Source organism: Chelonoidis abingdonii, chromosome 4 (genome assembly GCF_003597395.2).
Source record: "Chelonoidis abingdonii isolate Lonesome George chromosome 4, CheloAbing_2.0, whole genome shotgun sequence".
Classification (NCBI taxonomy): Eukaryota; Metazoa; Chordata; order Testudines; family Testudinidae; genus Chelonoidis; species Chelonoidis abingdonii.
This window is the reverse complement of record NC_133772.1, coordinates 63759204-63786230: the sequence shown is the minus strand read 5'-3', so window position 1 is coordinate 63786230 and position 27027 is coordinate 63759204. Positions and strand designations below refer to the sequence as shown.

General features: G+C 37.5%; 1 protein-coding gene across 5 annotated transcripts in view; it reads left to right on the top strand.

Moving 5' to 3' along the window:
- Positions 1–27027, top strand: part of LUZP2 (leucine zipper protein 2) — a 373209-nt gene that overhangs the window by 167296 nt on the left and 178886 nt on the right. For all 5 annotated transcript variants that reach the window (XM_032803715.2, XM_075065232.1, XM_075065233.1 and 2 more), the window contains exons 2-5: positions 4603–4720; positions 6443–6513; positions 12449–12530; positions 20895–20957. In XM_032803715.2, coding sequence (XP_032659606.1) covers positions 4603–4720; positions 6443–6513; positions 12449–12530; positions 20895–20957 — 334 coding nt within the window. The remainder of the gene's footprint in view (positions 1–4602; positions 4721–6442; positions 6514–12448; positions 12531–20894; positions 20958–27027) is intronic.

The window sequence follows — 27027 nt, the reverse complement described above, 5'->3', positions numbered from 1 at the left end:
TGATTAATTGCTTTAAGTATAAGAAATTCCTTTCCTGCTGTCTGCTCATCAAGAAATTAAAGTAGGAAGCATTCTCTGTAGCTTGTCAAGTCAATTACACATAATGGTCTGGTTACCACTGATGTGGGACAAGTATTTAATACCGATGCATACCTTGTTAAAAATTGCATGTAGTTGTGATAACAAAAATGTAGGTACTTCTGCATAAAATTTAAATGAAGGGGATTTTGTTTTCTTTGCGTTTAGTCACTAGAATTCTAATATTCAGCAAATAATGAACTGGCTAGGATTTCACTCATTTTAATTTGTAGAGAGAAACTTGAACAACCCCCCCAAATCTAAACAATTTTGCAAATTTCAGAATCCAAGTATTATTATTGTAGCAAAACTCCGTGGCGGTCTGATGTTGTGTCTCTTGCTCACGATAATCCATATTTACCAATGAAGATAATGGGAGAGAAAATGATACTCAGTATGAGTGAGGCTTGCAGAATCAGATCCTTTGAGTACAGACTCATAAAATCAGATATGTTCTCCCTCATTATAGACAAGCATCTTAGGCCTGTGCCCTGCAAAGTGCTATAAATGCATCCTTAACTAGCTTTGCTTTACTCCAAAGGTGAGGAGTTTGTTTTCCTTACCACTGCCGATGGTCCACACAGTGAATATCCCAACAGTTTGAAAGGAAAAGTATCTTAAATTAAACAAGATTAATCTGCAAATTGAGAAGGTCTAATTATAGCAAAACTGAAAGGAATTAAATCATATCTTGCTGATGACTGGGTAACCATTCAGTTGGCAAGGTTATGATCTTTTCGTTAAAGTGGACTCAACCCCCGAAGAATAACCATTGTACTAGAGCTTGTTGGGGAATGAATCTTTTCCCCATAGAAATTTAATTTCGATTTCTTGGAATTTTTTTAAAAACATTTTCAGGCAAAACTGTTGATAAAAAATGAAAATTTCTTTCCAGAAATGCTGCTGCAGTGCCACATGGAAGTTTTTGATGCCTCCATTGTCTTCTGTGGGCTAGATTTCCTGTCTGAATTACTTCTCCCATAATGCAACACAGTTTTCCCTCTTGCTGAGTACTGTAATTCATTGTGGAAGATGTAATTTGGAACCTTGCCCACAGAGAATAGTGGGAGCAGAAGGCACTTGTGAAAAATGTAGGGGTACTCAGTGGTGAATGTTGATCTGTACACCAAAATGTACTTTCTGAACAATGGAACAACCATCATTGAAAGGCAAACAAAGACCAGATTGGGTCCCAAAACAATGTAAGATGGATTCATTCTTTTCCTGTAACTAAAGAGGGAAGCCTATCTAACTCAGTTGGCAGTGAAACATGTGATTAAACAGCCTAAATACGTTTAGACTTATCTAAAATAATTTTATCTCATGGTTATTCCTTTTGCTAATAAACCTACATATGCAAGAAGTCTATTGGTCACTATTTCACTATCCTAGGGTTCCCGAAAGGTATGAAACTCAGTTGTCAGTTGGACCTGCACAGTAATAAGTAGGTGGCATAGATGGGTTGTTGTATCCAGATCCTGGACTAACAGTGGGAGAACTGTGAAATTTTCCCTCCAGACAGGCAAGGGCACAAGGCTGAGCATCTCATGGGGGCACTCAGAGACTACCAAGGGGAAAGATGTGCAACCAGTAACAACCTGGAACCATGACACACCCAAAATATAACTCATGTCAGGCACTGTAATGGCTTTTTCAAATAGCCATTTTTGCTTTTCGGATGATTTTTATTTTTTATTTTTAAGTGTTTGGGGTTTCAGTTAAAAGTCAAAATGTTTCATAGAGAGACAAAGTGGTGAGATAATATCTTTTACTGGACCAACTTTTGTTGGGAAAGAGGCAAAGTTTTGAGCTACTTAGAACTTGTCAGGTCTGCCAGACCTACGAGACCTGAAGACAAGCTCTCTCTGTAGTTTGAAAGTAAAAGATATTACCTCACCCACCTTGTCTCTCTAATTTCCTGGAACCAACACAGCTATAACAATAACCAAAACTTTTTTTTTTATAGAACGCAGATGCTTTTCACTTTTTTAAAAATCTGTTTTCCATTGAAAAAGTTCAGTGGGAAATGTTTTAACCAGTCCTCATTTATATATTCTGTGCATCAACTACTTAGGCTTTCAGGGTTTCCACATCACTTTTTGCAGGTTAACTGAGTCCATCATTCCCCTCAATTTCTGTAGCCACCCTTCTCAGCACTGGATTTTGTTTGTCAGGGAATTAGTTCAGCTACTCTAAGTTCTCTGTGAAGATTAGGTGTGACTTGCCTGCAATAACATCTTCTCCACAAAGTAAACTATTGTATTAATATAGGGAATCTGTTTACTCCAACTTTCTTTCATACACTAACTTTTTTGCCTCCATCCTCAGCATCCCTGTGGATTTGTTGGTACCAGCCTGCATTCTCCCCTTCTATGCACCACAACTGAAACAATAATGGTGCATCTTCATAGGAACTTCTTTACAGCATGTCCTTGTCAATCTCCCACTCTCATGGCTACTGTCACTGGTACCATCTGGCATATAATTAAATTAGTCTCTTTCTCTCATTGGCATAGCTCCAGGCTCTCCCATTGCTGTGAGTGTGGCTTCAAGCTCCTTCCTTTTTATTTTTGTAGTTTCATGTTTACTTTAATTTTCCAAGTGAATTTTGGCACTTGTGGGTACTGGATTGGCAGCCTTTTTTATTTTTTTGGTTTGTTTTGCTTTGTTGTTTTATTCTTGGATTAAGCACAGCACAGGCAGTTGTAAGGATGGGTTACACCATGCTGCCCAACAAATGTGCTTTAACCCTTCCCTGGCAGGAAATTACTCATTCGATCCTTGACTTGTCAGATAAGACTGTCAAGTAGTGGTTTTTGTGGTGACTCATGTTGTGTTTCAACTGACCTGTGATGACAAACTAAAGTCACATAGGCTACCAAATGGAACAGCTCTTAAGAGTTTTATCCTGCCTCACTTGGGGTTTTATTAATGCTGCCTGTCACCATAGTATCTGAACACATAACAGTACATTACATGCTCTAAGTCACTACTGATTAGAGCCAGATCTGATGCAACAGCATATAAAACAAAGATGCTATAAATGTCCTTTATCCATTCTGTCCCAACTTTTTGCATATTAAGTTCACAACAGAGTGTGGGTGGCTGAATAAGTTGTTCTCCTCTTACTAGAGAGCTGTATGACATTAGTCTAATGTTTGGGTAGACAAAGGGATGAGTGGAAGTGGGTATTAATTTTATAGGAAATAAAGGATAATTTCTACCTGTGACAAATGGTACCCTGTAGATCAACTCCCTTTTGCCCCCATTTTTATATACCCTTTCAAAACAATTTGTTATTCTATTCTTCTCACATGGAGATACCAGTTTTTCCTTGATCTAGACCCATAAGTATGTAGTGTTTTTATCCTTTTAAGATATTTGAAATGCTATTTGCTATTGAGCTCATATGTGGAAATGGAGGATAAAAGTTCTGTTGCCAAGAAACGACTTGAGCATATAAGTTGGAGGCAGTTGTATGAGATGTAGGTTTAATCACTAATTGGATAGTGACCACCTGTCAGCATTACTGTGGCAGGCAGGGTGTTGCAGAGTAAAACATCTCAGTAGTTTTCAGAGTAGTGAGAAGAAATTACAGATGTTATAAATTTCATTAAAGAGATGGCACTTCAAATATTTCTACACTGTTTCCCCACAGTCGCATCTGTAAAAATGTTGGCTAAATAAGCTAAAGATATTTACTCTTGATGGAGCTTCAATTCAGTATAGTAGTGTACTAAACAATATCAGTAATATAAAAACTTATAACTGTAGGAAAAACGACATTTAATTAAAGCTTTGAGCTATACCAAGTATCCAAAATCTGATTGTGTAATGCACTATTTTTTTCTTCTATCCTTCAGGCAGAGTAGATGAGCTGTCCATTGCTAAATGAATCATCCAATATTTTTCCAAACATGGCCAGTGCTCTTGATAGATTCAGAAACCCAATATGGGTCTGACCTGAAGATCACTACTGATTTCAGTGGGCTTTGGATGAGGCCCTAAGATAGTCTTGGTATGTTGCAGGATTGAGACATTTGTTTCTTTTTATGAACTGATGAACCCAGATCTTTATAGCCCTTTAGACATCTAACCCTGATCTGAGCCTGAATCATTAACTGGGTAAAAAAGGGTTTAAATTACAGGAGGGAAAATTGAAATATCTTTGGAACATCCTTCCCCCACAAGGATGGTTAAAAATCTCTGACTCTACAAAGTTCAATAATTCCTACTGTGCAATATCTCACAGGAAAGAAAAACCTCCTTTACTGTCAACTTCTGTATAATATAAAAACATTTGTTCCTGCCCATAATAGGTTGCTGTTGGCATGGTGGTATGAGGATTTGTGTACACAGATGCAGCAGTTCAGTTTGTCATAAAACATTTCAATTCCTAAACATGGTGCAAGGGGGAATGGGAATGGATTCTGCTTATGATTAATAAAAATCGGATGAACTAAGACTCTGATTTCAAGTACGTTGGGAAGACATTTTGAGAAGACTGCTTGTGGTTTGTGTTAGACAGGGCTATGAAGAACTGGAAAGACAACTGAAAGAAGTCTTTAAGGAAAGGAGCAATATCCTCCGTCAACTGTCGAAGACCTCAAAAGAACTTAAAGGAATTAAAGTAAACCTGCAGGTTAGATTACACTTCACTTTTCTGAGATATATGATCACTCACTTTGTTAGAATTACTATCTATTTGTTACAAACATTTTCTTTTAACATGAGACTGATTGGTAATTAATTACTCTGATGCTTGTTTTATATGTTGTATATGCGAGTTTTCAATATTATTTAAACTGAGGGAAACATGGTGCGCATTACACATGAGTGGATTATGCAGTTTATGAATCCCCAAAATTTTCCTTGGCTGCTTTGTCTCACTTGTGGAAATTGAAGCAGTTAATGGACAAACCATTAGGAACAGACTACATTGGCAATGAGAGGAAAAAGATATTTTTTGTAGATTGACTCCCTGGAGCTACCCCTTACTGCCATTAATGAACAGTTACTCACAAAAATAGTCCTATGTTGGCTAGGGAATATGATATTTTCAGATTTCTAGCCAACATAACTATGCCAGAAAAACTTTGTAATGTAGTCTAAGCTTTAATCTAGCTAGAGTGAGTGTGACCACACTGAAATAACACTGCAGAGTATTAAATAACTCTGCAGCCTATATCCCCTGATAAGCCAGCCAACTGGAGTTAACTGGAGCATGATGTCAAATATCGGAGGGTAGCTGTGTTAGTCTGGATTTGTAAAAAGCGATGAAGAGTCCTGTGGCACCTTATAGACTAACAGACGTATTGGAGCATGAGCTCTCGTGGGTGAATACCCACTTCCTCAGATGCATGTCTTGGAGCATAATGGTTGGTTTAACAGTTTTGGTGAGAGGACAGGACTCAAGTTAAGGGCAATATTTCAGTTATAACTCAACTCTATCGCGAAGACAAACCCTCCATGTGAATAAGGGGTTTCCAGTCTTGCCCTGGATTTGTTGGCTATCTCTATGACCAAATATTCACATGACAGGGCAGCAGTCTCCTTCATGAGGGAGTCTTTTGGCCTAGTGAAAGCACTGAGAATAATTCAGACTGGTTATGAGGTAGGTTGCTTATTCTGACACTTGCACTGCCTTGCAGAGAACTGCATTTTATTTGAGCCACCTGTTATGAATGGGGCATATATAACTTCCAACAAGACCACCCCTTGCATTGACTAGTTGAGGGAACAATTCTGGGAAATTATCTCCTCAAACAACTCATAGGACCATGCTGTTATCTTTGAGGGGGATGTATGGCTCCCTGTATTCCATTCATTAATGATGCTACCTTCTCTAGCAGTAGTCTGTCATACATTTTAAAATGTCAGTCTGCATTATCCTGTCATCCTCTACTGCTATTTTTTTCTTGTTGAATTTCTTTCTTCACAGTTTATATGGGGAACTTGCTTCCTCTCTCTCTCTCTTTTTTATTTTTTAATGAAGTTACTTTAGAACTTGCTATATTCTCATCAAACTGAATGAATAAAAAAGTAGGACTCGGGAAAATTTATTTTTTCATATACTTTTGAATTTGACGCTGCAGAGACCGGATCTATGCAAAAAACTGTACTACATACTCTATTAGATCAGTTCTGCTTTAATGTCTTATCCTGAACACGTGTGTGTGTACTGCAGCAAGTGCTGAATTACTGCCACAGAAGAGCCAAACTATTTCTGCCTTTTTTTTGAACTGATGATAAAATGTATTATTCAGTGGGAGCCTTTTGTAAAAGAGGTCACCATTAACCTTTTCATAGGTCAGTTACATTAAAGATCTTCTTGGTAATTCTCCCTCTCCCCCTTTGTTTCCAGTCTTTGAAAAATGACGAGGCATCTGCCAAAAGTGATGTGCAAAAACTTCTGGAATTAGGCCAAAAGCAAAGGTAAGAAGCTACCTCCTCTTTTCATTCCTTTTAACAGATTGAAAACTATAGACCATGGAATTCAGTCTTCCCTTTGTTTGAACCAGTAAGCACACCACAGTAGGCGTATCCACTAGCAATCAGCCATGACTGTTAAACAGGGGGAGGGAGGAACAATGCAGGATTGTTTCTGCTACACCTGAAATATTAGCTGATATGTGACAAACTTTACTTCATAGCTGGTCATTAATAATATTCACAAGGGTTAATATTAGAACTAGATATACATCAAGGAAATGGAGTTTAGTTTTGCAGGATAGCTCAGTGCTGGAAACTTATTTATTCAAGTTAACACATTTCTATGCTTAGTGAATTGAGTGCCTTATTGAAGCACCATAAATGGGCCTGATTTTCAGAGGATGCAGTGATCAACAAGTTTGAAAAATCTTTGAAGTATCTCAAATTAGAAACCCAAGAATTGAGGCACCTAAAATAGCTAGTTAGTTTTAAAAATTGCTGGCTTTGGAGGTGGGGCATGGGTTCAGATAAAATTCATGAAACCGAGCACCTAGTTTTGAAAATTCTTACAGGATAATCTGTGACAAGAAGTAAAAGAGAATAAATTTGTGAGAGGGGGGGAATATTCATGTCAAATATTCACTTGAATCTAGTGAATTGGAGAATTTTCCATGACAAGGGGTGACAGACCACCATCCTCAGTCCTAGCTCGATACACGACAGTTCACATGAGTCTTACAGATGGAGTCGATCTGATAAATTGATATGCCAATATAATTTTAACAACAAGCAGACCTAGCCAATAGGGGGATTTTTTTCTCTGAAACAGTATGACGTGTTTAATATATGTATGTGTCTCAGTTTTATCACAATAAAAATATACATTACAAATTAATCAGATATGGCCAGTCTAGGTACAGCATATACCCCTTTTGTTGTCATACAAAGTAACACTTGAAATCCTGTAATGATTTTATTGCAAGTATTCTACCCGGTAGTAGTTTTGTTGCATATTAAAATTAGATGGCTAATAGGGAAGGATTGTGATTAAAAGATTTCCCAATCAGCTCTTAAATACCAAAGAAAATTGGGGCCTGTTTCAGTGCCCACAAAAAGTCAGTGGGGAGTCTTTCCATGTACTTCAATGGGTGTTGGATCAGACCTTCGCATACCTTAGAAATGCCGAAGACAGATATTTCTGTTAAAGGGGGACGTTTTAGACCTGTCTGAACTGTGGAGTAGTGGGGTTTAGTTAGTTAACGTTTCTAGAGAACGTTAAATATGCAAACGTCTATATAATTGGACACAATTAAAACATCACCATTTACCACTAGTAACTACCTTGTAGAAAATCAGACACTATTTTTTTATCCTCCAGTTTCTCATGTAGTAAATGTTGCCTTGAAAATCCAATATTAGCTGCTGTAATTGCTAAATATTCTTATATCAACAATTTTTAACCATGATGATATTAGGCGTCATCATCACATCCTGGAACTTTTAATAGGTGAAAAGTAATGTGTTCTTTGCAATACATTAATAATGTCATTAAAACATAATGAGATGATAAAATGATGGTGCAAGTTGACAGTATCATTGTTCAGTGGTTCAAATTTGCAAATGGTCTCTGAAATATGCATCTAAAACATTTGTGGTTTCATCTCTTTGTGCATGAAAATGCCTCTTTTTGTGGATGTATATCAGCAAATTACATGGTCATTGCTCATTGTGAGTGTAGTTAATTATTTTGTGGATGCAAATGGACATACCCATGTAATTTACAAAAGTATTTTAGAACTGTTTTGGAGAATTGACTCTAAATCTTCAGTCTTATAATTTGCTCTGTGCATAAAGGCTACATCACAAATCCTTCACCCATAATTCAGTTTCTGTGATGGGGTTTGACAAGCATGCAGCTTCCATGACATATTCACATCAGTGAATTAAAATTGTTAATAAGCTATTTAGACAATTTTAAATATGCTCTGTTGTTTGCAGATGAGAATATGGAATAAATCTTTCTGGGCAAAAATGGGTATTCCTCAGATGCACGCACCATTTTGTTCTTTCCATTCCCCAAGACTCCACCTCAGTTCTGTCTGTCTGTCCACCCAAATGGAATGTCAGTTGTCTTTCCAAGAGAAACATGTACTGAGTGTACAGCAGTGTGCTTCAGTGGAACAGTTCCCAGACAGATTATGTGATACATGCAATGGGCTAATGAACAGCTTGTGTTTTTCGATTTCTTCCTTTTTTTAAATCCAGGCGTTTATAACACTCTCCAAGAAATACTATGAAAACCAATATTGTGGGTACTCAAATGTTTAATAATTACAGACTCACTGGAATTGGGTTCCACAGAGGTTATGGAAGTCTATAAGCCCATGTTGACAACATGACAGGGAATAAAAATTGGCATATGATTAACACAGTGGGTGCTGTGCACCTGCTATGATGTATACCTTTCCTAGAGATTGTGTATCTAAGAATAAACCCAGACACTTCCATCTGATAAGTCGTATATCAGCATAAATACGTATCTATCTTTACCTTGTCGTAAATCATTCTGTTAGCCTCCCCTTACAACTTACCTAGTGAAAGGCCTCAAAGAATCATAGAATATGAGGGTTGGAAGGGACCTCAGGAGATCATCTAGTCAACCCCTTGCACAAAGCAGGGCCAATCCTCAACTAAATCATCCCAGCCAGGGCTTTGTCAAGGAAAGAGATACCACCACCTCCCTAGGTAACCCATTCCAGTGCTTCACCACTCTCCTAGTGAAAAAGTTTTTCCTAATATCCATGTTTTATCTGATATCATGTTTTATCTGCCAAGATCCTGAGGTTGTACCCAATCTGCAATAAATGCGAAGAGTGTAGCTGCCCTCCTGTTGAATAGAGAACCAACTGGATTAAGATGCTAGGACTCATCATCACTTTGGGCAGCCTTTTGGCATTAAAGCCACAATCTACGTCCTTCACAGAAATGAAGACTGCATTTGCCTTATGGGCTGCACTTTCACTTATCCTGTTATATAGCATGAATCCTATAAAGTGTAGGGTGCCAGAATCTCAGCTATCAGAGAGTAGCCGTGTTAGTCTGTATCCACAAAAATAACGAGGAGTCCGGTGGCACGTTAAAGACTAACAGTTTTATTTGCGCATAAGCTTTCGTGGGTAAAAAACCCACTTCTTCAGATGCATGGAGTGAAAATTACAGATGCAGGCGTAAATATACTGACATATGAAGAAAAGGGAGTTACCCTACAAGTGGAGAAGCAGTGTTGACAGGGCCAATTCAGTCAGGGTGGATGTGATCCACTCCCAGTAACTGATGAGGAGGTGTCTCAATACCAAGAGGGGAAAAATGGCTTTTGTAGTGAGCCTGCCACCTCCCAGTCCCTATTCAAACCCAAAATAATGGTGTTACATTTTCAAATGAATTGTAGCTCTGCAGTTTCTCTTTGAAATGTTTTGATGTTTTGAAGTTTTTTTGTTGAGGTATGGGTACTTTTAATCTGTTATAAAACGTCCAGGGAGATTGAAGTGGTCTCCTACTGGCTTTTGTATGTTACCATTCCTGATGTCTGATTTATGTCCATTTATTCTTTTACTTAGAGACTGTCCAGTTTGGACAATGTACCTGGCAGAAGGGCATTGCTGGCACATGATGGCATCATGGCATATTCACTTGCACATCTACTAATGTAATATATTCCATCATGTGCCAGCAATGCCCCTCTGCCATGTGTCAGTATATTTATGCCTGCATCTGTAATTTTCACTCCATACATCTGAAGAAGTGGGTTTTTTACACATGAAAGCTTATGCCCAAATAAATCTGTTAGTTTTTAAGGTGCTACTGGTCTCCTCATTGTTTTTTGAGAATCTCAGTTTATACAAGATGAGGTAGCACCTTTGACTTCAATGAAGCTGTGCAGATTTATACTATCTGAGGATCTGACCCTAGTGTTCATTCATCAGAAGTCCAACTTTAATCCTTTCTCTTTTGACCTCTGTTGTAGTTTTTATGCTGCAGTAGAACATGGTTGTTTCCCATAGTGGTTCAAGTTCTGTTACTTCAGTGTATTGTTAACACTTCAAAATGACACAAACTTTGTCTGTATTAGACAAAATTGGAAGGGCTGCAGCTGTTGGCTCTCTGGATTCACCAGCTGTTTCAAGCACTGTCAAGGTTCCTTCCCCACTCTGCACTTTAGGGTACAGATGTGGGAACCTGCATGGACACTTCTAAGCTTAATTACCAGCTTAGATTTGGTATCACTGCCACCATCCCCCAAGCACTACTTTTTTTCCCTGGGTAGTTTTGAGGGACTTCACCAATTCCCTGGTGAACACAGATCCAAGCCCCTTGGATCTTAAAACAAGGAGAAATTAACCATCCCCCATCCCTTCCCCCACCAGTCCCTGGTGAGTCCAGATCGGTCCAGATCCAACCCTTGGATCTAAAAACAAGGAAAAATCAATCAGGTATTAAGAAAAAAGGCTTTTAATTAAAGAAAAGAAAGGTAAAAGAAAACTTCTGGGAGAGATTAGCATACCAGCTACTCTCACAGACAACAGATTCAAAAACAGAGGATGTTCCCCTGGGCAAAACTTAGTTACACACAAAAAATAAAATACCCAATTTGATTCTACCTCTAATTGCATAAGACAGGTTACAAAGAAATAAACATAAACCTATTTATTCCTTTCTAAAACTTACGACTCTGATAAGATGCTGATTCCTTGATCTTTTTCACTCCGGCTGAAACTGAAACTCCAAACAAAGGAAAAACTTCCTTCCTTCCTTTTGAAACATCTTGTTCCCCCATTGGTCTCTCTGGCTAGGTGTTAGCTAGGCTAGGTGAACTTTTTAACCCTTTACAGGTAAAAGAGGCATTAACCCTTAACCATCTGTTTATGACAAGCACCATTTCAGTTAAATCTGCACTACTCAGAACTCCCAAGGTTGCTAGGACCGGTGGAGATGAGGACTAATATGATAGATGAGCCAGCAACTCAGGTACTTCGTGCCTCATCATGTACAAAGCTCATTCTACACCCGTCAAACAGTCATTGGGCTAAATTGTCTCCTGCACCTGAGCCATGCTTAAGACAGGCAGGGGTTCCAGCTTACTGATCCTGGGGGTTGATCTGTGCCAGTGACATCCCTGATAATGCTGTTAGAATGCTCTAAGATATGTCACTATTGTAGCAGCACCACAACCCTTGCAAATGGCCTGTGTTAGGGGTGAAGGGGGTGGCTAGCGTAAGACTTGTATCAGACATAATTGTGCCAGAAGGGAATTCTTATTCCACATAAATCCTCTATATGTGTTGCCAGTGTGTGGTCCCTTTTCATTTCCTGAGAAGTGCAAAGAGGCTGGATCTCAGCAGCAAAACTTTCCAAGAAATCTTTTTTTTTTTTTGGGTGGTGTTTCTTTTAAACAATTAGACAACTCCTTATAAGATCCCAGTTTATCATTTGCTTCTGGAAAGAGAGAACTAGAGGCTTAGGTTTACCAGCTAGAATTTCTCTCTTCTTTAAAAGCAAATATAAACAAGCTGTCATAGACAGTCGTATATTTCCTGTTCAAAGTGCTTCTCTTTCCTTTCTTCACTGTTACTATTCTTTTCACTAGAAATTACACAATTAGCAGATGTTCTGTACAGGAGGGTGCTGTGATAGATACAAAAATAGCTACTTACCATGTTTATATATATTTATATAAAATTTCTTTTTGCATCAGCACTGGAGTTCACTGGACTATTATGGCTTTAACAAAACACATAGACAGCACTCCTGGTTGTTATGCTGCATAATTAAATGAGTCTGTTTAACTAAAGTAAACAAATAAACAAAAAAAAAAACCACCCCCATATTTCCTAATGGAAAGTAGTGCTGAAGTTTGTATTGTTTCTTTTCAATGATCTAGGGAAGAAATGAAATCTCTCCAGGAGGCCTTTCAAAAGCAGCTTAATGAGGCAGCTGAGAAAGCAGAAAAACAGCAGGCTACAGTGAGTGATTCTCCGTCCTTTCTTCTGTATTCTCCTTTGTTTCTTCTGTCTTTCTACTCTCCTCCCTTGTGATTTATTTCATTATCTCAAATATCTTTGCATGACCAAAGTTATAATAATTTATTGATTATGCATAGTGCTTTGATGACCCAGAAGACCTCAGTCCTTGCTCTAAGGAGGCTGCATCCAAAAGCCCTTTACTCTCATGTATACCACTTTATATTGTTATAATTCCATTGACTTAAGTGGAGTCATGCCAGATGAAAAGAGTGTCCATAAGAATCTAATGAGATCCCAAAGGTCCAGTCTTAATCTTATTGAAATCAGTGGGTGATTTGCCCATTGATTTCAAAAGAAATAGGATCTGGGTCTCAGTGTTTTAATCCATGAACTCAGATGAAAGTAATAATTAAACTGTGTAATATTTTTTGGCTAAATCCGCCATTAACCAGGGACAGTTGAATCAAACTTTGTGTATTACTCTTATTCTGTTGAGCATAAATGGTCGGATTTTATTACTGCATAGAAAATTACAATCGTTTCTCATTTCTCTTGTATAACTGGTTAGCTGCTAGGACATAAGTAAGGAAATGTCCCCTATAACTGTCAGTGCTTAAATGAACAAAACATCTCTGTAAATGATCTGTCTTCAATTGGTCATCAGGTAACTGAACATTTTAATACCATTTGAAAGCTGTTTTGCCAGATTTTTTGGTTAACGTCTGTTTTCACGCTGACCAGAAATGCTAGTTGATTATTTATTTATTTAATTTATTTGGCCATATTTAATTATTTTTAGGCTTAAAAGACAAGAATAGGGTGTACATAAGAATAGAGTAGATAAAAACAAGAATTAAATAATTTTGCAATGCTTTGCAAACATTTGCAAAATGTGATTTTAGATGAAGGTTGATACTCTTATTTGTAACTGAGACAGATTGTGAATGCTTGTTTAACAAGATGCAGATTTTATTAACTGGTTTAGGAATGATGATATTCCCACTGATGTGAATAGGAAAATTTCTGTTTGGCTTCAGTGGGAGCAAGATCAGATACTGTAGCCCCAATTCAGCAAGATACTTAAAAGATAGGATAGTTTTATGGAAGTCAATGGCACTACTCGTGCTTAAAGTTAAGTGAATGTTTAACTGCATTGCTGAAATGCACCCTATATTCAGCTCATATTAGGCTTTTGAAAAAATAGCTTTGTCCAAATACATGTATGGAAGCATTCTGCTGTAAAGGAGAAATAAAGTGCATTTTATAATCATCATGTACAAGAAGACTTCCAAGGGAATATTTATAATATCAGAACGTACTTTTTCTTCAGTGCTCTCTGAAAGCTTGGGAGGGGAATCCATTCCTTTACAAAGCATTGTATCCTCTTTGCCACGTATTTAGGTATTTATTATTGTTTGAGGTTTTTTGTTTGTTTTTGGGAAGGGAAGGTGAGAGAGAATGAACAAAACAACAAACAAAACCCCCAACACTTTGCTTTGGGCAGAAAATGAAAAGAATATGCTTAATTTCATTGTATTTGATTATATTTGATTATAGTATAAAAATAAGGAGGTCAAAATTAGTCCTGCCAAGGTAGTCATGACAATGTGTGTCAAGAAAATTAAAACAAATTATCTAGCAATAGTATTTAAATGGGAGAACTGTCCTAAAGTCAGTAGCAAAGCAGAGCACAGGATTCATTTATCCCAATTCTCTTCTCCAGCCAGCTGAAAACATGGTAGGCCAAATTCTGCTTTCAATTACATTGATGCGCCCCCACTGACCTTGATGAAGGGTCAATAATGTACGGTAATAACGATGAGTATTAGTGATAGATAGGGTGACCAGATGTCCTGATATTTGGGGCTTTTTGTTACATAGGCTGCTATTATCTCCCCAACCCCGTCCCGATTTTTCACACTGGCCATCTGGTCACCCTAGTGGCAGGAGTCAAAACACAAACAAAACAAACTTCAAATTAGAATCTCCTGACTTCTTGTTTGTTACACTGTATATGCTTAAGAGCAGTTCAACACTGGTGTAAATTAGTGTATCTCAAATCAAGTCAACAAAGAGGTACCTCTAAAATTTGAAGTTAATTTTACTTTTCAGTTTTTCCTATTTTTATATAAAGTTCTGTCTCTTTTTTTGCATTAACTTTTATCTTCTGTGGAATCTCTTTCATGGTTCATTCAGGGGAGGCTGTAATCCTGGAGTGAGATACAAGGGAAAAAATTCTGAACTTAGTTACAATTCAGTGATTCTGCATGACCTCCACCATCTTTGGAACACAGTGGGATCAATCACCAGTGTAACTGAGTGCAGAATTTATCCCAGGTTGTTGTCAACTGGTTAGAGAAGGAGATTGTGATACAGAAGGCTTGAGCTCCAGTCTCAGTTCTGCGAGTGATTGGCCTGCTAATGATTTCAGGGGTAGCAAAGTTGAGCTTTTGATTTGTGACCCTGTGCAAGACAATTAACCTCTTAGTGTAGCCTTCAGTAAAAATGAATTACTGTCTGAAGTCTTTTGAGATCATTAGTTGAAAGATGCAATAAAAATGAAAACAATTATTATTACTGTTACTTAATCCTGTCTCCTGACAGTGTTTCACACCTTTTTGAAAGCCAGTTGAAAGTTATGGACAAAAATCTGTAGGATACTTTCTTAATACTTGAAGATGGAAGTCTGGTTTGGAGGGTGGGGTTGAATTTAGTTCTGTTTTACTTAACTGTAAGGCTTTATTCTGGTCAACATGTGTAGGTTTTAGTCTATTGAACTCAATGGAGTTACTCCTGATTTATACTGGTGTAAATGAGATAAGAATCATTGTTGAATCAAACCCATAAAGCCTTAAACTGGAATATTTGCAGAAAATAGCTGGAGGAGGGAAGGTTAGAATGCCTGTTCTATTCTTGGCAACTCGGAATAATATAATCAATCTCCTACTTATTGCGTGTTACTCAATTGGTAAATTAGCATTACATATTTTGAACAAATAGAGAACACCTGCCAGAGAGCAATGATGGGATCTGTTAAGTAACTGCAAAATGGTTGTATTTAAGAACCTAAAATAATTAAGTAAATCAAATAATATTTCCACATTATTTTTAATATAATAGGTGGCTTGACCTAAATTGGCAGATCTAAATTAACAGCACCATAGCATCTTGAATATATTACTCAAGTGTCCAAGCTTTGCAGAACTTACTATATTAATCCTTTATCATCCACTGGCCATATTATATAAACTAGGCCTGGGCAAAATTTTATGGATTTGTAGTTTATTCACCGAAAAATGCTATTTTGAGTTGATTGAAACTATTCATGAACTCAACACGAAATCACCAAAGGAGCTGCAGGGACATGGAGCTGGGTAGGGAGCCCCCCGAGGACTAACTGCAGACTACTTCCCCTGCAGCTCCCACCTGTTCTCAGCGCCTAGGCTTTATCCAGGCCCTTCCTGTTCCTGTCCAGCGAGCCACATCTAATTAATCCCTGCTCCCTGGCTCCTCCTCCAGGGGAAGAGTTAATTGGCCCAGCTAACCACCTTAATCCCAGCAGGGCTTGTGTGGGGTGGATTCCCCATCACATGCTGTAACACTTCTTATCTGTCTTCATGATCTTTTTGAGTTTAAGTTTTAATGTGATCACTAAAAAATAGTAACCAACATCTGCTCTTCTTCTGACTTTCACATCCCTCAAGGAAGATGCCATCTTTTAGATATACACACATGATCTATCTGGTTAACAGATGTATTGTCTGGTGATCTCCATGTGAGCTTGTGAATCCTCTTGTCTTGAAAGACTCGATTTCTAGAATGCTTGTTCCACAGAGATTGAGTCCGTTCACCATTATTAGTTTGGATGCCCTTTGTTTTTTGCCCAGGGCTCTTATGCCAGCCAGTAGAGTTGTTGCTGATTTGTACATTGAAGTCACCTATCATCAACCTGATGTCATGGTGATGTACATCATCCAATACTTGTTGCCACTGCTCATAGAATGTATACTTTTCACTGTTGCCGCTGTATTTGTTGGTGCATGTACTTAGATTATTCTACACTTGCCATGTCTTGTGTGGAACTCTCCTGTTGTTCTGTTGTTCACTGGCTTCCAAATCAGCAGGGTCTTCACTGGGGGTTTCCAGCATAATTACTACCTCTTTCATGTGTTCCTTCTCCTGAGTATCCACCTTCAGATAGCGTCCTGCCACTCCCTGCCCATAACGTCTCAATGACGCAAGTATGTTCAGATAGTATTTTTTCATTTCTCATGTAACCTGTGCCAGTTTTCCCGTACTGTACAGAATAGGTACATTCCACATTGATACTCTTGTTACAGATTTAGTCATCATGATTAGATGTCCTGAGATCTGATCTTCCTTTTGACTTTCACTGAGATCTGTCATCCTTGGGTTTTGAGCTCCATCTGCACCTACCATCTTCAGGCTTTGTTTAACTTAACTGCTTCTGATGCAGTAAGCTTTCACCTGAGTGGGTCACAAATGTGGCTGCAGAACCCTTATCTTTTATCCAGGCTTGGATCTGGCACTGTTGCTAACAACCGCAGAGTAATTTTATTAGTAGTAAATATAAATAATATAGTAATACTAAAATATGAGAAACAGTAGTAATAAAGAATGCAAGATTTCCTCCAGAGATCTCTAACCATGAATAACAATCTAACAATGAAAAGCTCAGATCTATCCTGCCTTTTGCTAGAAATATATAGACTGTTCACTTCATTTAAATAATAGGCATTTCAGGCAGAGCAGAGCCATAATAAATGATCATCTTTTTTGAAAACAGCCTTAACAAATAACTCTGAAAGCCATTATGACAAAAATAGAAAAGTTTATCTGAGTGAAATATCTTTTCTTTAAGGATTCAATCCTGAATCCTGCAGCAAATTCCAAGAGCCACCAAGTGTCCTCAGCTCCCACAAAATTAATGGCAGTTAAGTGTGCTTAGCACTTTACAGGGTTCAGCCTCCAATGAAGCAAGTTTTCTCTATTTTCTTCAAAAGACAGGGCAGATCTAACTTTTTGGAGGGCTGAGAGGTTTAATACCAACAGAATGAAGCTTACTCCAGGGGCCAAATCCTGGTCCTGTCAAAGCCAAAAAATTTTGTTGAATTCACTGGGACCAGGATTTGGGCCTGAATGAATACAATTTCCCCAAAAAATTGATTTTTTCCCCCAAATATATATTCTTGTACTGAGAATCTGTCTGTTTTGTTTTCATCCCTACCCAAACTAAACCATTAGCATAATACAACCCTCAGAGGAGGATCATAACATATACCAAGCTGCCAGTTGTAGCCATAGTAATGAACAATATCAATGCACATGCTGTACTTCAGTGCATTGTTAATTGTTCATGGCTTAACCTGTCCTAAGTGAGACATAAGAAGTGACTAAGCATCCAGCTTGCAAGCTTTGACTGTGCAATAACAATTACATGTTGGTGTTTTTCTGTCCTTCATCTATGAAAAATATTCATATAAAATAAATGTCTGATTCTTAGAATTAGATCATTGCCATCTGTTAGGGCATTTTGTATTTCAGGAGGGAGGTTAATTTGGAAATTTCAAGGTCAAAAACTGCTGAGAGTAAAGGCCAGTGGATGAAAACTGTTGTCTTTAACAAATGTAATAAGCTCTGAAGCACTTGTCTCCTGGAGACACAGAAGCACAGTCCTTGTTTAACATTGAAAAGTTCACTGGCTTCGAGCTGTAATATATTTTCAATATTTATTTTTAATTGCAGCTAGATATCAATTATAGGCAAACAACATTTGAAAACCATGGATGCCAAACCGGGTGAAAAGACTGAATAATGGGATGCAGAAAACTCCTGAGTGGCTTCTCAGCCTTTAATTTAAACAAAAAAATATACCAGAACTTGAATGGCCATTCATGCACATGATAATAATAGGTGCATTAGGGTGGAGGAGGCAGAAAGCAGAGTTTCTACACCCACCTAACTAATGATTCATGCACTATTCTTATATGCCCCCAAGCAGCGTTTTTCAACTCAAGGTTCCCACACTGCATGCAGTCCTTCATAGCCTTGCATGATGCTCTTTCCTTGGATTTGAGTAAAAGCATCATGCAACACCCTGACACTGAGACAATTGCCTTAGGGCACCAAAACATAGAGGCATACACAGACAGACTCAAATGGACAGATGGGGTTATCTCTATATTAGCTCTAGTACCCAAGTAATATAAATCTTAGTCTTTTATGTGGCTTACTGCAGCTCTGTTTTATGACTAATTGGGTCTTCAGCTGCTAAAGATTAAATGGCACAGCCTTAGAATTCCAAGGAATGCAAACAATACATGCATTTTTTCTTAATTCAGATATAATTTAACTTGAAAAGAAATGGTTTCCTGTGGAAAACTCAAAGGTATTTACTTAGGTTAATTGATTTAGTACACATATTCCTAGGTGCCCATATCAGTGTGCTTTACATCTACTGTACAAAAAGCTTACGTGGTACATACGGCTTTGTGGGGACCCTTTAAAATATACTAAATTTCACCCTAGCAAAATAGCCAAGCTAGTGTCCATGTCCTATAATAGCAGTAGCACATAGAGAGCATTTTCTGTACCATCCTATTACCAATCCTGTACCAATCTCCTATTATTTTAGTTATTTCAGCACCAGAAATGAGCAACTTTGGAGGAAAATGACAAGGAATCTCTCTTGAGAGTAATGACTGAGAAATAGGACTCATGTCAATGAAGGTCAATTTTTTTGCCTGTCTTAACTATATCGTTTGAACAGATAGAGCAGTGCATCTAAAGAGTCACAACTATCCTATACTTTTTTGTGATTCCTCCATGGGTTATGGACCTGTGGCTTCACAGTGACTATTTTTTAAGTGATTTAGTAAAGCCCAAATGTGTTAGGCCAAATGTCTTGCAGACTGAAATTCTCTATTTGAGCTTCTTGATCATCTTGATCATTTGCTGAAAGTCTTCAACTCCCATTAAAATCAATGGGAGTTGAGAATAATCAGCATTTTCCACAATCTAGGTCTTTATGCGCAGGACTTGGACAGCAAAAGTTCCATATAGCCCTGCCAATCATCCCTGACCTGAAGGGACCTCTCCCCCCACTGAATGATAGATTGGCCACTGGCTTCATTGCTGGTATGGTTATCAGTGGTGCCAAGTATGATGGTGTTTTTTAATTACTGACCTCTCTCCCCAGGAAGTGGACTAAAACAATCTACTCAATGTCACACAATCTAAAGAAGAGTTTATCTTACGGTAAAGCCACTGAGGCCCGTATTCCAGGAGTGAAAGGATCTGTATCCTAATGTTGTCTTTCTTAAAACAGCAGGTTTTCCCAAAGTAAATTTATAGGAATACTTTCACAAGTGCTCTTATGTGAACTACAGAGTTTCCTCAGCTGTTTTTCTTCGTGTGAATGCTTTTTGTTGTTTGTTTTTGTTTGTTTGTTGCAGAGAGAGCTGGTCTATTTTTTTTAACCTCTGTATTGTTAATTCATGTAGGATTGCCATGGTATCCTAATATGAAATGGATATTTTCACATTGTCATGTTTATTTTAACTACATACGCCTTTATGCCTCACTGTCCTCTAAAATGTACCTAGCAATGAAGTGAATGCTGAGTTATCTAGCAGTGAAGTGAATGCAGTCTGACTCCTATAAAGAAAAATACAGCCTGACTTGTGTAAACCAGTGATCCTTCTTAAACTACATGAACTGCAGAAATTGAGTCAACCTTCTACATGTAAGAATTCCTTGAATTTAGTATAGACTAGGAACCAGGTTCTGACACCTTTACTCCATGAGTGCTCTCATTGGCTCCAAAAGCTTGATGCAGCCACTCACATAGTAATAATGTTATTTAGTATATGTAAGGGTGTTAGTCTGACAGCTGTTATGTTAACATATAGGAGACTGAAAACTGCTGAGATTTTGTGATTATAAAAACAGCAACTTTTATTGTTCTAAAAATCATTTCTCTGAAAAAATCTGGATGTATCAGATCTATCCAAAAACAAAACTAGGACTCTTAAGGATTTTCATGCAGAATGAGTTTCTTTTTTAACCTATCTTGTTTAGCGATTCCCTTAGCTACCTGTATTGTCACTTTATTACAGATTATTTAATAGATATGAAACTGTAGGCTACTGAGGCTGGGCACCTCTTTTAGTTAAGTAAGGTGTCTTATCAGTAGGGATCAATATGACTAGTGGCTTAATTTTTGAATAGCCTATCAAAAGTTGTGAAGAGGAAAAGAAAAGCAAGAGAGTGGAAAAGAAATGATTGTGTGGCATTTGTGATATGCTTCAAAACTTAACATTCAGCATTTTTTTAAACTGGCAGATTAATTTTCTGAAGACTGAAATGGAAAGGAAGAGCAAAATGATCAGAGATCTCCAGAATGAGGTAAGCAGGATATTTGATTGTCAGCAAAGTATTTTTAGAGTGGATTTTAAAGAAGTCTCAATATTTAAACAACATTGAATGCACTTCAGTTTGTTCTGTGAGATTAAACCAAGAAAGGAATAGTGGTCAAATTGTTAGTATATTTACAAAAAAGGCACAGGTTTTCAGCTTTGTTTTACTTTCTGGAATTGTGAAATTTTCCATGTTTGCTCAGATTTATTCTATTGAGACATGATATGAGATCGTTCAGGTGCAAACACTCTTTTTATCATAGTATTCTGCCTTTATTTTTGAGTACGTAACCTTGAAACACTTAATGGAGGTTTATGTGTAATCCTATAAATGCTGGCTTCAGAATTAAATTAGAACATTTTGAATATATAAATCTCCTATTTTACTGTAATGAGTATTTAACATAAACCTGATTAAGAGAGAGATAGGTTGTGATTAAAAATGGTGGACGCTGCAATGCCTGACTGTTTCACATATTGTATCTGCAACAGAGTTACTATCAGGTATAGATCATTTTATTTCTTGATTCATATAGTATCCGAAAGACATGTGGGTCAGGTATAGTGAACTAGTTAAGATTTACACCAAGGTTGCGGTTTCAATGTTCTGTATCATTTATTAGCATTCAGCACCCTTACCTTAGGATATAGAGGAACACAGTTTGGTAGACCCACAGATGAGATGAAAGCAGAATATTAAAAAATAAGACCTTCTGTCACTACTATGGATTTCCTGTTCCTTACTAATAAATTCCGTTCGAACTCTTAAATCAAACAACTGGCATACAGTATTGTCTGCACATGGAACAATTGTGATAAATATTTAGCGGTGTAGGTTTGGCACACAGGTTTTTTTCGGTTGACCCTCGAGGTAGCCAGATGACATTTCACAGGGGGATAGAGGAAAAAACAGAGATCTCCCACAGTTCATACATTGAAAGAAATTATAGCTTTAATGCAGGATTGGAACATACAGCAGTGTACTGGAGAGATGAAGTTTTAGTGACATGTTGAAAATGCATCTAAAAAATAAAAAGTGCATTTAGAAAAAACAAATAAATTGAAACAACAGTGTGAACTGATGTCCTTGCTAGCAAGATACAGCATACAGCTATTTCGGTTGTTTTTTGTTTTGTAGTGGTGTTGCTTTTTAAGTATTGTACTTTGTTGTGATGGTAATAAAACCAAATTTGTGGTCCCCTCTTACCACCCATCCAAAATAAAAATATTATTTCCTTTTTGCTCAAAGATATGAGATTTTACTTTCAGTGCTGTGTGTGACATAGAATGCAAAAAAAACTATTATGGTCTAATATGCAACATTGCTTGAAAAATCTAGCCAGAAAGAACAGTAAAGTACTTCATAATCCATTGTTTCTAAATAGCTCTGCATATACAACTAGTACAACATATTTATTTTTTTTCCCCTTTTTTGGAGGTTTTATTTAAAATTGAGTCAATAAGCACCTTTTTAAAAGCAAAGTATTTATCCTTTTTCTGAGGTACAATAGTCCTTCATTGGTCAAGCTGCTCCATTGAAATCAATGGACCTATCTAAGGTACTTATGGCCTCCATTACCATAGTCTCTGAGGCTTGGTCTACACTAAGGGGCAGGGTCGATGTAAGATACGCAACTTCAGCTGCAGCTCCCCCTGTCGACTCCGCTACTGCCGCTCTCTCTGGTGGAGTTCTGGAGTTGACGGGAGCGCGTTTGGGGATCGATATATCGTGTCTAGATGAGAAGCGATATATCGATTCCTGATAAACCGATCACTACCCGCCGATCCGGCGGGTAGTGTAGACATACCCTGAGCATCTCACAATCATTAATGTATTTATCATCCAACACCCCTGTGATGTAGGAAAGGCTTATTATCCCCATTTTGCACATGAGGGACAGAGAAGATAAGGCCACACAGCAAGTCTGTAGTAGATCAAGGTATGGAAACCAGGTATCCCAAGTCCTAGGCTTATGCCCTAACCACTGGACAATCCTTCCTTTCCCTTATAATTTACTTATTATATACCAGTCAACATAAGTGAAGGTATATGGCCCTAAGTCAAAAGGTGGAAGTAACTGTCTACAAGTATTTGAAGGGTGTAAATATCAAAAAGGTAGAGAACTGTGTAGGGAGCTTCAGCGGGGGTGACTGGAGGAAATTAAATATCTGTAAATTTAGAATCTGTACAACTTACTATTTCTTCATAGTGAGATCTAATATATAGTGTGAAATATTCTGTCAAGGGAAGAGGAAGCTCCATAGTTCCTATAATTTAAAAATTTGACTGGACAAAATCCTTTAAAAGATACAAGGAAAAGATGTTGATTGGAAATGATTTGGTGAGATGTTCTAAATCATCTACTATCTATGATGCTTCTCTGATTTCACTGTATGAATCATGTCATTTTATTATGTAAATGACATGTCAGATATTCATTTAGGGTGAAAATCTGCGTCCCATCCCTCTGTAAAGCTGAATGGCCAAAAGGCAGGGAGTTTTCATGATGCCAGTCAGGGGACTGAGAATTGGAGGGAGGCAATGCAGGGGAATATCTCATGTCATTAGCATATGGAAGGGGCTTATGGGTGGGGTGGAAGTACGACCAATGCTCCTCCAAACACTTCATGGACTCACTTGTCATGACAACACATGCATTCTGAATCCAGGTTGGTCCATTTTCTGACCACCTGTGTTCGTGTTTTGAGTAAACTTGTCCCTTAGAAGATTCACTGTTCATATAGAATCTGTAGTCATAAATAAATATTGTTAATGTTTAATAGCTTTTCCTTCTACTGTAAAATAGATGCATGTTCTTTTAATTGAAAAACATATTAATTATTTCTGTAATACAAAATACCATTTTAAATACTCTCATTAGTAAAAGTTCTTAGAGACCTTCAGAAAATGTACAGAATCTACAGTCTAAAATATTGGTTGATTTTAAACACATTAGGCATGAAATCCTGGCTCCCTTATATTCAGTGGCCAAAACCCCCATTCACTTAAGCCAGGATTTCACCCTAATTGTTTTGCAAATGAAAAGTGTACATTATATATGGTTCAGTAGATTTAGTCTAAATTACTATTTTAGTTCCTTATTTAGGGCCTCAAGTTACTTCAATAAATCGCAGAAGAAGGCAAGAAAAGATGGAGAAAAAAGAGAGAGAATAAATGAAAAAGACAAATAGAATAAAGTGTACCAGTCTACCATACCTGTTCTAGGCACCAATTGGTCTATTGCAGTGGTTCTCCAATTTCCATGTACCAGCCCACCGTTGGTAGTCTATTCCAATGTTTTGCAAACAATTACATCGATTTTAGCAGAGAACTTATGCTTGTGCTTGAGTACTGTCTTGAATAGCCTATGGTCTTTGGACTGATAGTGGAATTAAAGGTTTCAGAACAAACCAGGGGCTAAGAGAGGAAAGGACATGCATATGAGACAGTCTCTCTAACCAGCTCACAGAATGAAAAGTATGATAACCATCAGCTCCTTAATTTTCACCTGCTATTTTTCCTTCAGTGTAGCTGAAGAATGAATTTCAAGTTGTAATTTTTCTATTGTTCGTGGAATCTTTTATCAAACCTTATCTTAATTTTGAAAAGTAAGAATCTTCGAAGTTGTCTAGCAGAAAAGTTAAAAAGTAAATTAGTGACAGCATCTATGGCATATTCTTTGGGATATATTGTCAGCGTTGGGCATGGAGATCTAGCCCCGTGCTTTCTGTACCTGTTAACGATTATGTTCTCCAAACCAAAAATTTTACCTTTTCTGGTGTGCTTGGCTTTTTTCAATTAAAAATGAAATATTTTCAATTTCTTGTAAAATATTCTGCCCCCTCCCCCAAAAGGGATGGTATGTCTGGCTATAATTTTGAGGTAGAAATGAATTACATTGGAGAAATAGGGTTATAAAGGGTTAAATTATAGTATTCTCCTTATTTTCCCATTGAATAACAGAAAGCTCACCACTTTCTGTTCCAAATGCAAAGCAAACTTCTACTTCACTTTTTTGAAAAACAATTATATTATGCCCACATTTAAAACTTACACAAAAATGACCAAATCATACACACAGTTTAAAACATACACATAAAAACATATCATACATAAATTAAAAAATAAGTTCATACTCAAATTTCCCTTTAGGGATCAGAAGGGGGAGAGAATGAGCCACAAGTGGCAGATGCTGGTCATGTTGCTTATTGCCACAGTGGAAGGTACTCAGATACCACAATAATGGGTATAGTATAAGAACGTGAATAGCAAAGGATATTTTTGTAATGCCAGCTTTATATTTGCCATAATAAGAAACAAACAGGCCAGTGTTAATATTAGTCATCTTGTATATACCTTATTTTATTTTTAAACTGGCAATGCAAGATGGAGAAATAACCCCATTGTGACTTACCGCAAATATTTTTTTCACATATTAAGTTAGCCTTGTCTTGTGTTTACAACTCATAATGCTTTTTGAAGCCTTGATTCTAGATAGTGAAGAGCTACAACCTTCAGTGCACTTGTATATTAGCTTACGTTAACATAGTAGGAACATTTGTTACCCACTGGCACCAGTGAAAGAATTTCATTTTACACCTGCACTCCCACAAATCTCTCTGGGCTGGGAATAGGGTTTGAATAATTCTCAGGGACTGGAGCAATGTGTATGCTTGTTCCACAAAAAATGATTTCTATGGAGGGTTAAAATGTGAAAGTATAGAATGTAGCCATGTGATTGCTCTAGGGCTGTATATGCATTTTAACTGAACAATATGATAATGATTTCTGGTACATCTGATTTTTAAAGAACTTTCATTAAATTACATCAGAAATCAATATAATTCAATGGCCTAAAATGCAATTTTTTAAAAACATCCCTACTGTTTTTAAAAGACGTGTCTCAATTTGGATGGTCTCACTTTGGCCAGATTCCTGTTTTAAAGTTTCTTCTCCAAGCTCAAGAGCAGAAGGACAGCTCAGCAAGCCCATATTTCTTTTTCATAAATGATTATGATATTCTATTGATAATAGAAGATAGACAATGAACACATTACAGGCTTATCCCCAAAACTGAGAAAGATATATTAGATTTGAGCTATTGTTTCTTTCCTTAACTAGGAAAAGAAGATGTGAATGGAAATCTAGTTACATGCTCATTGGCTTTGTATGCTCATATGGCAAGAAATGGGACCTGTTTCAAGGACCATGGAACAGAAGCTGGTGAAGTTAGGCATGCAGCTTAAATATGAGATCAGTGTTTCTCCATCTGCAAAGAAATGGAGGGAAAAGTTATATTCAGATAGCATTCGGACCAGATAGTAGTGTTGTAGCTGCATTGCTCCTAGGATAGTAGAGAGACAAGGTGTGTGAATGCTCTGACCCCCAGGCTATTGGGTATCCAAGGGTGGTACTCTTAATGCATCATTTTACAATATCAGAATTGTCCACTCACACTGTTGTTAGCTCTTTACATCCACTTTACTGTCCCTTTCCACAAATGTAACGGACAGCACAGGCTTCAAGTCCGTGGAGAATCAGGCCCTAACAGCACAAGCAGCTTCAAGCCTATACCACAAACGTTGTGCATTGCTTTGTAATAAACTTTATTTTAACATAAGAGGACCAGATGATGCTATCAGTATACCTCAAGCAGTAAAGAAACACAATTTACTTAAATGGTTTTCTTGCAATACGTTTGAAACCTTGTGTAGCATTCAGGAATGGTGCATCCAGAGAGAGATTGAACGGCTTGTTATCTCATCTGCTGCAAAACTAAAGATAAAAAAAGATAATATATCTTTGTTCCATTTATAAGATTTGTCTTCCAAAAGAATCTTTATGGATATTTTTTCCCTTACAGATCAAATTCTAGTCTTCAGTGACACATGTGAGATGCAGGTGGAAACTCTGGTTGAGTTTAGGAGGGGGTTTGAGCAGATGATGGAACACAGACACGAGGGGGCTGAAGGGATAAGCTCAGATGTGCAGATGGAAGCAGGACCAAAGAATTCTGAGGAGAGACTGCTGGGTGAGGAAAGTGGACGGTGGAAGCATG